Source organism: Bidens hawaiensis, unplaced genomic scaffold (genome assembly GCF_021521415.1).
Source record: "Bidens hawaiensis isolate Kalapana, Puna unplaced genomic scaffold, B.hawaiensis_p1.1 tig00045248_1, whole genome shotgun sequence".
NCBI classification, from domain to species: Eukaryota; Viridiplantae; Streptophyta; class Magnoliopsida; order Asterales; family Asteraceae; genus Bidens; species Bidens hawaiensis.
In genome coordinates, this window is record NW_027498028.1 from 69,373 (window position 1) to 86,813 (window position 17,441).

Genomic DNA, 17,441 nt, shown 5'->3' on the forward strand with positions numbered 1-17,441 from the left:
TTTTCATATAAAGTAATCAAGAGAAATTCTATAGATATTAAAATAATGACTTTAATAAGTAAACGTGAAACAATAATATTAATCTTTGCAATAATAATTATTATAGAAATCCATCGATCAATTAATAAACACTCTAATCGCAAAACCTAACTCAAATCGCATCGAAATCTTAAATCATTTTATCGAGTTATACCTTTTATAATTAATTTATATTGTATTATATTTAACTAGGAATCCTTGTCGGTGTATCCCGAAGGATTTATCTTTCTCACATCATCACTTGTTTTTCGTTCATCCGATCAGGTGAGTATTTCATTCCCCTCTTTTACGTATTTTAACCGTTTTGGGGACATATGCGTTCGTAGATATTTTTATATTATATAGTACTCAACCGCAACTGTTTATCCTTGTGTGTTTATCAGTTTGGCTAACTTGCTATTAGCTTACTTGCTTTATTTGAATGCTATTGCTTACTTCGGCAACTGATGTCCATTATTATGGCAACGGTTTAGTCCCTTCTTGGTAACCAATGTCCATTTATATGGATTGGTTGAGCACTTTCTTTATGGTTTGCTTTCTTTATAGTTGTTTGATTGTTATGTGCTATGGCTTATCTGTATATATCACGGGAACAGTTTGCACTTTTACTTATTATTATATAGTGTCTCAAATCTGGTGATTTACTCACTCAACATTTTGTTGACAAAACCTATTTTATTTTTAACGCATATGCAGGTTATCGTGTGATGAGATCTTTAAGCTTGTATTTGAAGAAAACTTAGGTTGTATGTTAGAGAAGAAGACACAAAAATTAGAATATGAAATTTTGTTTTACTTTGTTAAAATTTTAATTCATGCACTTTGGTTACTTTGATGTATGGTTATTTAATTAGATTTAATAGATATTGTCACATTTAATATTACATGATAGTAACCTTTGAAAAGCTTTGAGCGATCAGTTACGCCCCGGCATTTCCGCTGTAGGTTGGGGTGTGACAGTTTGCTCACGTCATTGGCCATTGATCGCTATAGAGCTTTTGTTCGTACTCAGACTCCAAAACTTGAGATGTTTGACTCTTTGTTTAAGAAGGATTAGGATTAACATGTTATGAAGTGGTTTCGTTTTAGTTTTAAACCTCTTTTCCACACTTTTATATATTAACGTCGCATATTTATGTTTCCCGTATATGTTGTATATCAAGTCGCTTTCGAATCCCTCTGCATCGCGCGGGTTCCTACTAGTAATATTATATAGTAGATGAGAGGTTTGGTGACGCAGCCACGCATTGGTCCACATGGCCTCTCGTAGTTGGTCGTTCTTTTGCTTTATATTTGTTTTTTGTTTTTAATTCGCGTCGGCTCATCGCCGCAAAATGCGTGTTTTTTTCCTGTTGATACCGTCAAGTGATTCCGGCTTAATTCAGCGAGCTCGCGGCTGAAACATGCAATTTTTTCGTTGTGAGTTTTTTTTCCAAAGATTATGGTTGAATTTGCGTCAGTTTGTGGTCGCAACACATGTATATTTTTGTTTTTCGTCGCATTTTTATATTTAAACATGTTAATTTGTTGTATTTTGGGTATGGGCAAATTAACTTCTTGCTTTATTTGGTGTCTTAACCCGATACTGACTGAACTCGTGTCGGTTCGCCACCACAACGCGTGGTTTTCTTTGTATGATTTAGTGCTGATACGTCGATTCTGATTGAATTCACGTCAGTACGTGAGTTTTTTCTGTTCGTCGATTCAGAGATCTACGAATTCGTATTAATTCGTAGCTGCAAAGTGCATATATTTTTGTTTGCTATTCAGTGCAGTATATATGAATGTCAAAAATGACGATTCCGGAAACTTTATTTGGTTTCTTACTCCTTACGAAAAGAAAAGAAAAGAAAAGAAAATTAGTTTTATTTCCTCCCCCCTCGTATATTACATATAAACCCTTTTCTTTTCTTTTAGCTTTTCAATCTCCTTTGATTCTTCTTCATTCTTCCTTTAAATTGAAACCAAATTCTTTGTTGTTGTTTTAAATTTTCGATGGTTTAAATAATAATAATAATAATAATAATAATAATAATAGCTAGGGTTAATCATTCCTATCAGAGTTTCTGTAGAATTGAGCCTAGGGTTTTGAATAATAATAATAATATAATAAGAATGTTTTTCAGTGGCGATCCTTCTTCGAATCGGAAGCGAGTGGATTTAGGCGGGCGTAGTTCCAAGGAACGAGACAGGAAGAAGCTTTTGGAGCAGGCCAAGTTAGAGAGGAACAAACGATCATGGATGCGCCAACAGAACTCAGCCGCTCTCGTCATTCAGGTTCGTTTCAATCTCAAACATGCTCATATATTATATATATTATTACAACACTAGTAGTCATTGAATCATTTTCTCCAGAAATGCTTTAGAGGAAGAAAAGTGGTGAAAGCAGAGCGTGGAAACGCACGACAACGCTTTTATACCACTTATGGCAAACACTGTCAAAGAGTAGACAGGTGCATAAGCTGTCTATTATCCAAAAGTTATTGAAACAGTATTATTAAGTTTGTAATCATATTTGCCACATTATTAATTGTTTGTACAAAAAACACCACTTAAAGATTGTGGCATCTAACTCTTTGCTTCTTTACTTGTTTTCATCATTCAGCCAATGCTTTGGACCCGATTCAGATTTTCTTCGGGAGTTGCATTATTTCCTTAGTCCGCATAACGTTTCTGACTTTTCTACCCTTGTGGAGACATGCCGTTTGCTCTCACAGTTTGCGAAAGACAGTGGTAGTTTTTCTTATCCATATTATAAATCCACTTTTACCACAAGAAATTATCTTTATGGTATTCACCATAGTTATCAAATGCGAGGGCCTGAAGAAGAAAAAGCACTTTAATAAAAAAATTAAAATATATTATGCATATGAAAAATATTACTATTCTTCAAATAAAATAAACAAAAGCTATTATATAACATTTAATATCATTTAATTATTACCAAAAGTTCTATAATAGTCAAGATTCAAATGTAATTCCAGAACTGGAATAACAAAAAAATGTATTAATATAATGCTTTTGACCTCTCCTAGTTCTATGTTTTAGTAGCACTCCTTGCGTTTCTTTTTGCTTGGCTTGTATCTTCTCATGTTCTTGGCATAGACAATGCTGAAGCGCTCACCTAGGAACCATAAGCGGATTTATTGAGCCTCGCCTTAAAAATTGGCCTAGGCGCAAGAAGCGAGGGCTTTTAATAACTGTGGTATTCACACTTGTTTATCATATGGCAGGGGGTGTTTTGAAGCTTTTTGGTGGCTCTGATTATTTGTCTAAACATGCTCTGGTGGATTTTAGGGTTAAGATGCTTGCTTATGCCTGTATACAGACTGTACATCATAATAGGTTTGTCTTATGTGATATATCATATGAACATATTTATACATGTATGGTTTCTTGTTTTCTGTTTGAGTAAATGAGTAATATGTTATTTTGAACAGATATCAGTTCAAGGACGAATTGCTACCCACCTCTTTGGACTCTGGTTCACCGATTAATATCCTGCTGAAAGCAGCAGCAATGTTGATTGATCCCAAACTTCCATGGTCTTGTAAGATAGTCAGCTATCTTTTGCAGAAAAACATATATTGCATTTTCCGGGAGCTTGTTATTACTGGAAAGGTATACTTTTCAACTTCCACTTTCAACCCAATTTGATTTGTTAAGAGCTAAAATCTAATCCGATATTACTCGTTAAAATTTGTTGTGCTGTTTTGTAGGAAAGTTATAAATCTGAAGGGCGTGTCGGGGAAGTGTCTTTAATGGAGACAATTCTTGCCCTAGTTATTGCTCATACTGGTCAAGGACATTGTGTTTGTTCAGATGTTGACCTAAAATGGAGCTTTACTTCACAAATTCTTACAATTCCTTTTCTATGGCAGCTTTTTCCCTACTTGAAGGAGGTAATTGAAGTGTTTTAGATTTAGTTATTTGATCTCAAGTCACAATAATCAAATTTAAATGTTTGGATTGCTTCTGCTTCTTATTTCTGTTTGTCTAGGTAGTAATTAGTTTTGGATGATCATTTTCATAACAACTGCAACAAATAATTAAGCGTATGCTAAAAGTTACCTATTTTCTCATTATCTCACCTAACCTAAGTAACATTTACTCCCATGTATGCTCAAATATAATGACTTAAAGTAGTACAAGCACACCCAAACACTATTTTCTACAACCATATTGTTGCTTTGATTGTTTAGGTTCACATGTAAAATTGTGAATCAGGTAAGAATTTGAGTGTAGTCCGATTTGGGCTATAAGATTATTCTAGAGTCAGTCTTTTATTGTAAGTGTATTTTCAGTTTGTTTATTTCTGGAGTTTTGCGGTGCGCGCATATAATGTATATATGTGTGAACCCTCGGGTGGGCAAAAGTGAAATTGCACTAATTTTGACATTATTTTACTAATCTCGTGAAAATAACGTTAAAAGTGGCGGAAGGTTAATCAGGCATCATGTGGTGGCGTTGATAGCCGAAAGACAAGGGTACATGCACCGATCAGCCGGTGTCCCGATGATTGAGTGCTATGTGCCTTATGTCCAAGGCTTGATGCAAAACTACTATCGAGCCGGGGGTCTCACCGGAAGCAGCCTCTCTATCCCTATGGGGTAGAGGTAAGGCTGTCTACATCTTACCCTCCTCAGACCCTACCATAGCTTTGCTATTGGTGGGATATACTGAGTACGATGATGATGATGATGTTGGATTTTTATGTAGTTTTCTATTTAATGGTTTTAGGGTTTTTTGTCTTTTCAAGTTTGGGTCTTATCTAAAGGGTTCATTGGTTTAATTATTATGTATGCAATGCAATACATGATTGTTAATTACTTTTGTTCAAATCTGCTGCGATTTCTTGTTATAAGTTTTAACTGTACCGGGTTCTGATTATTCAATATTACTTTTAAACAATTAATAATTGTTTTATGTACAGATTTATGTTACGCGAGGATTATGCCAGCATTATCTTCATGATATGGCAACACATAAAAGTTATGAAAAAGTATTGCCTGCTGACATGTCAGTTGATTCCCCTGGTTATGCCTGTCTTCTTGGTAATTTACTGGAAGCAGTTGGAGTTGCTTTGGCTCGGCCTGCATGCCCATATGATATGGTACACAAATGCATTTTCTTTTTATTTGTTTTCTTGCAAAAGAATTTGTGTTGGTTATTTAATTACATTATCTTGTTCAGGCTATAGATTTTGCTAACGTTGCAACGTTATTGCTGGAGTTACTTCCTCCTATCCAAACATCAAATTCAGGTAGTAGATAAGAAAGTATGTTATTCAGCACTCAAGATTCACTTGATTATTGAATTAGGCTTATTTAAAAAATGTTAATATACTGCAGAGTCAGTAACGAGTGATGATATGGTAATTGAAGATGCGCCAGAAGTAGTACCTCTTAGTAAAGAGTTGGAAAAACAGATTTCAAATGCTATAGATCCGCGCTTTCTCTTACAACTGGTATGCTATATTGACGTTCTGTACTAGAGGTGTCTATTTCAACTTGTTCATATGCAAACCTGCATATTACAAAGTAAAGAAGTTTATTTATAGCAGTATTATTTTTAAATACACAAAAGGTGCCCTACATATATACAAATGTACATGTATGAAGGAAATGAATCATAAAATGCTTAAGTGCTAAAGAATTGCAAAGCTTGTTTTTTATATAAGAATTCAAAAATTTATGAAAACTATAATTTATTTGTTATCGTATTGTAAACAATTGTACCTATACATATTTACGTTTACTTTTATATAAGAATTCAAAAATTTATGAAAACTATAATTTATTTGTTATCGTATTGTAAACAATTGTACCTATACATATTTGCATGTAAACGTATATACATGAAAAAAAATTGTTAACATGACGAATGATTGTGTAGAGGACATGTTAAATAAACACAAATAAATATTTTTTTTTTATTAATTTATGAAAACTATAAATTTGTAGAGGAGATATTAAATAAACACAAATGAATAAAAAGAATTAAATAAATCACGAAAACTATAATTTTGTTTGGTAACGTTGTAAATAATTATCATATACATACTTGCACTTTATACGCCCTGCTTGCGGTGCGCGCATATAATGTATATACGTGTGAACCCTCGGGTGGGCAAAAGTGAAATTGCGCTAATTTTGACGTTATTTTACTAATCTCGTGAAAATAACGTTAAAAGTGGCGGAAGGTTAATCAGGCATCATGTGGTGGCGTTGATAGCCGAAAGACAAGGGTACATGCACCGATCAGCCGGTGTCCCGATGATTGAGTGCTATGTGCCTTATGTCCAAGGCTTGATGCAAAACTACTATCGAGCCGGGGGTCTCATCGGAAGCAGCCTCTCTATCCCTATGCGGTAGAGGTAAGGCTGTCTACATCTTACCCTCCTCGGACCCTACCATATGAAACGATGATGATGATGATGATGATGATGATGATACTTGCACGTTACTATATATAAATGAAATTTTATTATAATGCCCTTGAATTGTAAAGAAGATTGTTAAATAAATGAAATTTTATTATGATGCCCTTGAATTGTAAAGAAGATTGTTAAATAAATACGCAAGTGAAGCCACCTAGTGTGTAGTCAAATGCTTAGAATGTCCCAGGTGATATTAAAAGAAATGATATTATATTAGTAATATGGCTTTATGGCTTTTGTAATCTTCTTCTGTAGAGATTTTTGTCATCCTGTTTTTGCATATTATTTTGTTTTCAGAAATAAGTGACTTATTCTTAAACCTCTTTTCTCTACTTGCCAAACAGACAAATGTACTTTTTGGAAACCCTTCACTTGTTGCTGATTCAATCGATAAAATAAGTGATAAGGAAGCAGCAGCCATTGCTGCAGCTTGTTCTTTCCTCCATGTGACTTTTATCATTTTGCCCCTGGAGCGTATCATGACAGTTTTAGCTTATAGAACCGAGCTAGTATCTGTACTCTGGAATTTCATGAAACGATGCCATAAAAATCAAAATTGGTCTTGCTTGTTGGCTGTGTCACCATACCTGCCTGCTGATGCTTTCGGCTGGCTCCTCCCTTTAGCGGTTTTCTGCCCTGTGTACAAGTATGCATCTTATTTTTTATTATATCTTTAAACTTATGACAATTTAATATAACCTCAAAATCATATGTTTGTAATTAGGCACATGCTTATGATTGTTGACAATGAAGAGTTCTATGAGCAGGAAAAGCCTTTGTCACTAAATGACATCAGATTATTGATTGTTATGCTAAAACAGGTATTCTTTCTTTGTTACTTTTTAAATTGATGATATCAGTCTTTGTCACTATATTTATTGTTGCTTCTTTGTACAGGATTTGTGGCAGATTCTTTGGTTAAACCCTGTGACAGCAATGAAGTTTAATACAAACACTCTTTCGTTAAAGAAGCACCGTGTTGAGTTTCTTCAATATAGGGTTATTGTTGCAGCTTCTGAACTTCTTTCACAGGTATGAAGAAGTTGCATCAATAATTGTAGTTTTTTCATGTTTTGATTTGAGATGACGTGTAAATCTACAATACAGTTGCAAGATTGGAATAATAGAAGGCAGTTTGTACATCCAAGTAACTTCCATGCGGATGGAGTCAACGATCATTTCATTTCTCAGGCAATACTTATTCTTTCTTCAACATTAACTTATTATTAGAGAATGTTGTGCAATGGTCCCTGTGGTTTGACACTTTGACCATATTGCAAGTTTGGTTCTCGGGGTTAAAAAGTTGCAAACTTAGTTTAAACATATGTGAGAGGGTTGCACGTTGAGTCCCCTCTGTTAATCCCAGTTAGTTTATAACAAAAAGATGAGGTCATGTGCCATTCATGTGGGTAATAGTCTCTTTTTTTTTTCCGAATTTTGAACAATAATAAAAACACTTTCAAACTCCTAACGTCGACTTCATCACCTTTGATCAATTTATAATAAAAAGGTTCGATGCATAATCGAAGGTGATGAAGTCAACATTTTGAGTTATGGAGTTTGAAAGAGTATTTTGTTAGGGTTCCAAAATTTGAACAGAGAATTATCCTCTTACATGAATGACACATGACATCACTTTTCCGTTTACTATCTGGGATTAATGGTGGGGACTATATGTGCAACCCTCTCACAAATGTTTAGACTAAGTTTGCAAATTTTGGAATATGGGGACCAAACTTGCAATATGGTCAAATCATAGGGATCATTTGTGCAATTTCTTCTTGTTATTATTATTATTGTTATTATTATTAGCATCATTTTTATTATTTATATCATCGTGACTAGCAGGCTATGATTGAAAACACAAGGGCGTATGACATACTGAAACAAGCTCCTTTCTTGGTGCCATTTACTAGTAGAGTTAAATTATTCACTGTGAGTTAAAAGTTAAACTCTTGTTACAAGTTTCTATCTTGTTTTATCCAAGGTTCATAATTTATAGTTATATTTTAATTCTACAGTCACAGCTGGCTGCGATCAAGGAAAGACCCGGGTCCCACTCACTTTTTAACCGAACCACGTTTAAGATAAGACGAGACCGTATTCTAGAAGATGCTTTTAGTCAGTTGAGCACATTATCTGTAGAAGATCTTCGTGGAGTGGTACATATTTTATGCATCAATTTTATTTTAATTTTAATTTTAATTTTTTAAATTTGATGTTTCATGTTTTGATGGTGATATGGGCATGTAGATTCGGGTTACTTTTGTGAATGAATTTGGAGTAGAGGAGGCGGGTATTGATGGTGGTGGGATTTTCAAAGACTTTATGGAGAATATCACTCGAGCAGCTTTTGATATGCAGTATGGACTATTTAAGGTCAATACTTATACAACATAATCTTGTTTCTTGCACATACACTTGCTTTTGATCGTTTGTAAATTTAAGGTTTGCTTTTGATATATCTAGGAGACAATCGATCACCTACTATATCCTAATCCTGGATCGGGAATGATACACGAACAACATCTGCAATTTTTCCACTTTCTTGGAGTTATTCTTGGAAAGGTATTTGCATAACTACTTGATATTATATTCTCTTTAGATCATCAAGAACCACATGCCATTGTTTATGTGTTATTTTAGTCGCCATAATATCTGAATTTTTATGATGGATTATTTCTCATATTCTTGACGTTGCAGGCAATGTTTGAAGGGATTTTGGTTGATATACCATTTGCTACATTTTTTTTGAGCAAGCTGAAGCAAAAGTAAGTATTTTTAGAGTTCAAATAAGTGTATATTGCTCTCCTAATTGTTTCATCTGAGATAACAGAGCAAATGAGCTTGTAACGAACTGAACAAACATGAACAAATGATCGAACACAAACAATAAGGGAGTATCTTGTTCGTGTTCATTTGTTAAGAAATTGAATGTTTACCCGTTCATTTGTTAATGGTATAAACGAATGGTTCACGAATGTACACGAAAACAAACGAACAATCATAACTGAACAAACATAACCGAGCGAACACCAGTTTAAAGTAAGCGTGAGCATCATTTGTTGGGCTTAAAAATCATAAAGCTAGACTAAATTGTATTTGGTGATATTTTATTTTTATAAAACTAGACCAAGTTGTTATTGGTGAAATTTTTAATTTTAATACAATTAGACTAAATTGTAGTAGGCCTAAAAAGTTACAATATGAAACGAAAACAAATGTAAACAAACGGACATAAATGAACAGTCGTCCATGAACATAAATGAACTAACGAGACTTGTTTTCATGTTTTTTAACTCAAAAGAACAAACAATGTTAAGGCGATACAACACCCATATTTACTTGGTTAAAGTAGTATTTTATTTTAAATTTCTACATCATGCTTTTATTTGCATTTTCATAATTCATAATGAGAAATATTCTAACTATAATCCCCTTTCAGGCACAACTATTTGAATGATTTGCCGTCTTTGGATCCTGAATTATATCGCCACCTTATTTTTCTAAAGGTTTGTTTTTTGAAAAAATAATGGTTTTTAAGTTGTAACAGAATCGTAACCTCTTTTGAACAAACTTTTATTGCAGCGCTATGAAGGTGACTTGGCAGAGTTAGAATTATACTTTGTAATTTTTAATAATGAATTCGGGGAACAAACAGCAGAAGAACTAATCCCAAATGGAAAGAATGTACGCGTTGGCAATGATAATGTTATCACATTCATTCATCTTGTTGCCAATCACCGTCTCAATACTCAGGTGTTTTATTTATTATGTTTTTATTATATCTTTTGTTTATGTTAAGCGTCACTCACATGCATCGTGTTTTCAGATACGTCTACAAAGTTCTCATTTCTTGAGAGGATTTCAACAGCTTATTCAGAAAGATTGGATTGACATGTTTAACGAGCATGAACTTCAGGTCTTGTGATCTTTTGATATGTAGAGATCTGGATTATTATTTGCTATAACCGAACATACAATTGAATATGAACAGGTTTTCTTGTTCGTGTTCATTCATTAAGAAAATGAACTTGTTCGTAAATGAATGGTTCACAAACGTAAACGGACACACTTAGCTTTACATAAGTGAACAAATAAAACTGAGCTAAAAGCGATTAAAATTTAAAATTAAGTGTGGACAACCAATCTTTGGGCCTAAAGAGTTATTGTAACTAGAGTGAATTGTAATAGGTCTAAAAGGTAAATGTATATATTAACTAATGTAACAAATGTAAACTAAGGAACATAAATGATAGAATGAGACGTGCTCATGTTTGTTCAGTTAGTTAAATGAACAAAATATGCTGCTCATGTTTGTTCGTTTATTATAAATGAAATTCCGTCAACGGTTCATGAACATTTCACTGAACATTTAGTTGGTTTCCAATTCTATTATTTATAATTGCAAACATAAGTTTTTTAAGCTACTAAGGGTCGTATGGTTCAAAAGCGTTGGTCTTCTAAATGATTTTTTTCAATTTTATTTATATTTTTTTTAGATTTAGATTATTTCTGTAATTTTATTATATTTTTATAATTACATTTAATGCATACTTAACTTGTTTGTTTTCTGTTTCAACTACTTTCTGCAGCTTCTGATATCAGGGTCGGTTGATGGATTCGATGTGGATGACCTTCGTTCAAACACCAATTATGCTGGCGGATATCATCGTGTAAGTTTGGATTTTATTTTATTTTATTCTTATTTAAGTTTAAATTTAGTCTATCAGCACTTTCTATCAGAAGTCATACATGCTATTAAATTTAATCTTCACAGGAACATTATGTCATTGAGATGTTTTGGGAGATTCTCAAGAACTTTTCCTTGGAAAATCAGCACAAGTTTTTGAAGTAAGATTGACTTCTTTGACACTATTAGTAGGCTTGTAAACAAACCGAACGGACGCAACATTTAAACGAACCGAATAAATGATAAAAACACGGAACAATTAAACAAGTGGAGTTTTCTTGCCCATGTTTTTTTGTTAATAAAACAAATGTGTTCGTGTGCGTTAGGTTCGTTTGTTTACAATGAAAATGAACGGTTCACGAACATAACTGAACATATTATAAACGGACATAACTGAGCTAAGACCAATTAAAAGTAAATGTGACAACAATGTGTTGGGCCTACAAGTTATTAAAACCCGACTATATTGTAACGAGGTTAGAAAGTTGTAACCGAATTTTTTAAAGAACGTAAAAGAACGAGGGCAAAAATCGGGGGGAAGGGCAGGGCATAAATATTCAAGAGAAGTCTCAAGCACAATAGGCAGGCGCTCATTTGATTTCTCAAGATAAACAAATGTAAACTAATGAACATTCACGAACATAAATGAACGAACGAGACATGCGCTCATGTTCGTTTGTTTATTAAATAAACATAAACGAATTCCTGTCATACTGTTCATGTACAATTTACTGAACTTTCAGTTTGTTTACACTCCTAATTATTATTACTTTTTTATTCATTTCTTGTTCTAGTTTAATCAGTTTCGTAATGTCTATATTTGATTTTATGTTAATTCCAAGCTAGTCCTCTAATAAATATTCAGTGCTTCAGATTTTGCATATATATGATTCGGCCCAATCTTTTTTAACTTTATAACAATCTTTTTAACTTTATAATTGCTAAAATATTTTGTTAGGTTTGTGACGGGATGTTCAAGAGGTCCTCTGCTAGGATTCAAGTATTTGGAACCCTTATTTTGTATACAACGGTACAATGTCTATATATTATGGTGAAACTTATAATAATATGATACTATTTGGTGTATTATTTATTGGTTTTACAGAGCTGCTGGTAGTGCTTCTGAAGAAGCTCTTGAACGATTACCGACATCAGCAACTTGCATGAATCTGTTAAAGCTTCCTCCATATCGAAGGTTTGTTATGTTCTCTAATTCGTAAGAAGAAAGATTAGGTATAATGGTCATACTTCATATCAGGATATGAGAGTTACCGAACCGAACTGGATCTTGTTCATGTTCATTCGTTAAGCATTTATCAGGCAAACGAACGGTTCACTAACACAAACCGAATGGAATGTCTTGTTCGTGTTTGTTAGTTTACAAAACGAACATAAAACAAACAAACGAACACAAATTCACATAACAGATATTAATGTTATTACAAAACTTTCTTAAACTCAAGTATCAGGCGTTATCACTCAAAAAGAAATATAAATTTAGGTACTAGGGTTTCTAGTATTGGAGTTGAGATGAGAAACTAAGAAAAATATAAAAAAATTAAATGTTAGGTTAATAAACTAGAAGATAAAACAACATAAAATATAAAAACCTTATATACTAATACACATGAACGACCATAAATGGACGAACATATAATGAATATAAACAAACAAATTACTGACCGTTCAGGAACACAATTGAACAAAAGCTATTTGATGAGTTACCTCGGACCTATAGTACGAGAATAACTCTGTATAAATATCTAGATCGAATGATCTAGCTTCAGACCATTAGTCTAAATTTATAGTTTTAAACCTTGCTAAACCATTTGTCTTTGCTCACAGTTAAGACATACAAACACAGTTGAACAAAAGCGATCTCTGTTCGTGTTTGTTCACCGAACTGAATTCCTTGTTTATGTGTGACCATTTATTAACGAACATAAAAGCCTTCAGTTCGTTTATGAAATAAGTAAATATGGATTTTGAAGTAATTTAAATGGATATATGTGATATTAATGGTTTTTTTTCATGGGTAAATTTGATATTATGCAAGTTTTTAGGGGTTGCCTCATGATTAATTAGCTAAACAGGTAGCCAGCCCTGACTGAATTTTAAATGCCTATAACCTCTTAAATCGCTATGTTTAGGTATTTATAGTGTTATTATTATGTATCACAAAATAAAGTAGTTATTTACATAACATATATTTCCAGTAAAGAGCAAATGGAGCAGAAGCTGTTGTATGCTATAAATGCGGAAGCGGGCTTCGATTTAAGTTGAACATATTTTGTTTTAGACCGTGCGGTAATCAAACTAAAATCAAAGGTAGGTAATATGTTGCATATTTAAGGAGAGCATGTACATAATGTAGTTGTGGTATTGCAGCTGCAATGCAATGTAGAATATGACATTTTTATAAGGGAAAAAAAGAGGGTTTGAATTGTTTTTGTAGATGGATTGATTTGTTTTTTGCAATTTCTGGTCCAACCAATGACTAGTTGATATTCTCTTATCATTTTTCTTTGTTCGTATGTTATTGTATTTGTGCTGGTTGTAAGAACCCCAACTAAGCGCGATTAATCGTTTAGTGACCTTATCGATTTGTCGCTGATTAATTCCCATTTGTCCACCATAATTTTTGGAATATATATGTAAAATTTATAATTTACATATTAATTTTAATCCGATTAATTATGATTTATCGCTGGTCTGCCCTACTGCTCAACCATTAATGAATGAATGATTACACATGTGCATACCTTTATCAAAACTAGTTGAGAGTAAATTCAATAGCAAATACCTTATTTAAAACTTATATTTCAAATCACATTCATAGATGAATAATTAAGTTATTCACACATGAACTTAATTATATTGAATTATATTTATTTGTTGCCCAAAACTATGTTTGAAAGATTTGAATATGATACTTTTGCGAATCATAAAAAAAATAAAAAAAAAATTAAGATCCTTTGTTGGCCTTTCACATTAAACCCACATGTGATTCTTGAGACATATAGTGGACACTGTATTTTTTTCGTTTATTGTGCATAATACATATAATAATTTCTTTTTAGGTCGGGGCACCCATGTAAATAGGGTGTATGGTTTCTAAATCATATGGCAACACTATCCCATCCCATGTGGGTAAGATGCATAGCTTTATTCCATAGTAATGGTTTGCCACACAAAACTGATTCATTGTTGATAATTGAAGAATTAAAATGAATTAATAAAGTTTTAGGGTGCTTGTGGATAGATGCTGCTAGTAAATTTGTGATTTGTGGGTAATTAAGAATAGAAATGAGGTGACAGTACATGATTGACCGGTGCATAGATAATACGCAAGAGTACCCATCCCCCCCCCCCCCCCACACACACACACAATAATTCTTAAGTTATATAACTTAACTGTCTTAAACTCATCGTATCTATTTTTCTAGCTTTATAAACATTCTTTTTCTCAAGCTTATCTGGTTGTTAAAAGTTTAAAACTTGATTAGAGACATGATGAATCATGTCGACAAAAAACTTGCACTACTAGAAAACTAGGGTATCACCGACGACTTTTTCCCATCTGTAAAATAACACAAGATACTGTCATAATTCCTACTACTGTTGCGACTCCTATGTCACATCGTAGGTCAGGATATGCCGGGGCGTGATCTGTTGGTTCACAACTCATAAGACACTATCATACGATTTAAATAACAATATCTAAATTACTTTATTAAATTCAAATCAATTACACAAGCTTCAAAAAATTACAAATAAGACCAAAACAAATAATAAAAAAACAATCAAATATGTATATTTTTATTTAGTAATCTAAAGCCAAACTAAACTAAGTTCTTCAATCACTTCAATCATCCAAGATAAACATCCTACAATATGCGTAAAAATAGTCCCCCCCCCCCAAAAAAAAGTATTTGAAATCAGAAAAAAAGGGGAGGGAGTAATACTAATTACATACCTTATAAGTTAGGCGAGATAATAAAATAATGTTAAATGAGGAATATAACGTGCTAACTGATCCGACACAAATGAACCTGAAACTTGGAGATAATAAAAATAAAGTAGAATTAAAACCGAGCATAATGCATCCGGAATCAGATTAAACAGCATGTGAAACTCAAGATATGAAATATTTAATGTTTAAGCGAGCTGGTACTATTCAAAATCCGAACTTCGAATTGGGAGTCGGGTTCTGACCTGTACACCCGAATTTCATGACGAACAAAAAATTCTTTTGGCCCGAAATGTAGTTCCGACTAGAAGTTAGAGACATCAAATAGTCAAAGGACTTGACTATTTTGCCCTTAAACGGGCTGGAATCAAATTGACCACCGAGACTCGCTCAATCCCAAAAATTGATTGAGGGTTTTTGTAAATTGAATGAAAACAAATGCGATCACAGAAGACAACCTACCCGGAAGATGAATGGAACTATGAGAAAACGCGTGTCAAATGGTTTTGGAAGTTGAAAGTTAAACCGAAAGATGAAAACTTGATGAAGAACACAAAAAACACCAAAGTAAACGGCTGGTGGACGATGGAGGCTGATGTTGCAGAATATTTTAGGGTTTATGAATTTGATTTGATTAAATATCACTCCCAATTCGTTTATTAGGTAATATCTCGATTAAGGAAACCAAATAAGCTTATTATGACCAAATTGGGTCAATTAACCAAGATTTCGGTTTGATCAACAAGAAATTGAACATGGACATGTTATATTATCAGAGAACGTAACTTGGGGCTTAATTTTCGAGATATAGGGTCGTTTAAGGAAGGATTTAACAATGCACGAACCAAATATAACACAAAACTGATCTGCGCGTCGGTTGAACATCTTGATGGGGTTTAGGGGACCCCGTCGCGCTACACTAAGGGTGGATTCCTACCAGATTTTTATTTTTGACATTTCCAGTCCTTATAGTTCCCAAAATGCATTTTTAGCCATTTTAAGCGATTTTAATGGTTTCTAAGGGTTGTTTGACAAGTTTGAAAGTTATGAAAATATAAAATAAGTTAAATCAAGTTAATTACTAATAAATACAAGTTTTTATTAATATGAAATATCCTATTTACATTCCCCAATCGGGTAAACAAATACGAATACGGAAAATCCGAAATGTTACATCATACCTGTTGTTGCCACTGCTACATGTAACTGCTCCTGCCGCTCCTACATGCTCTTGCAACTCCTACTTGTTGTTGCCACTACTACCTGCTGCTCATTCTCCCGTCGCCGTCGCCGCTGCGGCAGCTGCTACCATCACGACTACCACGACCACCACCACCATTACGGCTAATATCAATAGTTCATTTTGAGAAGCCTTGATATGATTGATTACAAGCTTATTATGTTACGGATCTAGTCAATTGATTTGAATAGATTTAGGTTTATAATGATTTACGTTAACTGTGTGTTAGTGTGTGTATTAAGAGAATATTTGGACATAGTAACGAGAGGAAATTGGAATGATTCAGAACTGTTAATTAGAAATAAACATACAAGGGATATATAGACGATGAGCTCATTCGTTAGACATGCCCTAACGAATGAGCCTCATTCGTTATCAATACATTATTATCATTCGTTAACTAAACGAATGAACACATACGTTACCCTCATTCGTTAACATCCCCTAACGAATGAGGACGAATAAACACGCGTAGCTCATTCGTTATTAGCTCTCTAATGAATGAGCCTTACATTAGCGAATGTACTTTAATACTTTTACCAAAAGACCCCTATACATTAGTCTAATTACAAAATACTTTAAAGCAAAGATCGAGACGTAAAGCGATGCATCAACAAACTCCCCCTCGTCTCGAGCTCTTTGTGTCTTCACTTCTTGAATCTGCTAGTCTTCCAATCAACACAACTATGTATCCCAAATGCATAACATACTCAAACTCAGTATTCAACCCCGTACCCAATACAATTACTGCCTCGATGGTCTTGTTGTCGTAATACCATCGATTAAACTTCTTATAAAGACTCTGAGGAAAAGTCTTTACAAGAACCTTCTTCAAAGTACGCGACGACTTTACTTTAAGTACCAGTTTCCTCCAATCGGTATGCATATCTATCTCTTTGATATATTTACGTGTAGGCACTTGTGGTTTGAAAATTTTAAAGCCATAAATTACCTCATGCACCAAGTGGCGGTAGAATCAATCAGCCATCTGATTTCCTCCTCGATTCATGAATGACTTAGTAGCTAGTGCACGAACATCCTAACGTGTCATAGTAAACAC

At 33.6% G+C, this 17,441-nt stretch overlaps 1 protein-coding gene across 1 annotated transcript; it reads left to right on the forward strand.

Annotated features, from left to right (window-relative positions):
- Window positions 1-2,117: 2,117 nt before the first annotated feature.
- LOC143595484 (E3 ubiquitin-protein ligase UPL6-like) lies at window positions 2,118-13,625 on the forward strand. Its single transcript, XM_077074479.1, has 26 exons — window positions 2,118-2,316; window positions 2,395-2,492; window positions 2,645-2,772; window positions 3,273-3,384; window positions 3,480-3,660; window positions 3,759-3,941; window positions 4,973-5,152; window positions 5,233-5,302; window positions 5,391-5,506; window positions 6,823-7,124; window positions 7,203-7,299; window positions 7,376-7,510; window positions 7,586-7,669; window positions 8,327-8,413; window positions 8,500-8,640; window positions 8,732-8,857; window positions 8,948-9,046; window positions 9,182-9,249; window positions 9,924-9,990; window positions 10,067-10,237; window positions 10,311-10,400; window positions 11,074-11,154; window positions 11,259-11,332; window positions 12,130-12,201; window positions 12,277-12,366; window positions 13,388-13,625. The coding sequence occupies exons 1-26, from the start codon at window positions 2,155-2,157 to the stop codon at window positions 13,452-13,454; spliced, it is 3,081 nt and encodes a 1,026-aa protein (XP_076930594.1). The 5' UTR covers window positions 2,118-2,154; the 3' UTR covers window positions 13,455-13,625.
- The last annotated feature ends 3,816 nt before the right edge of the window (window positions 13,626-17,441 follow it).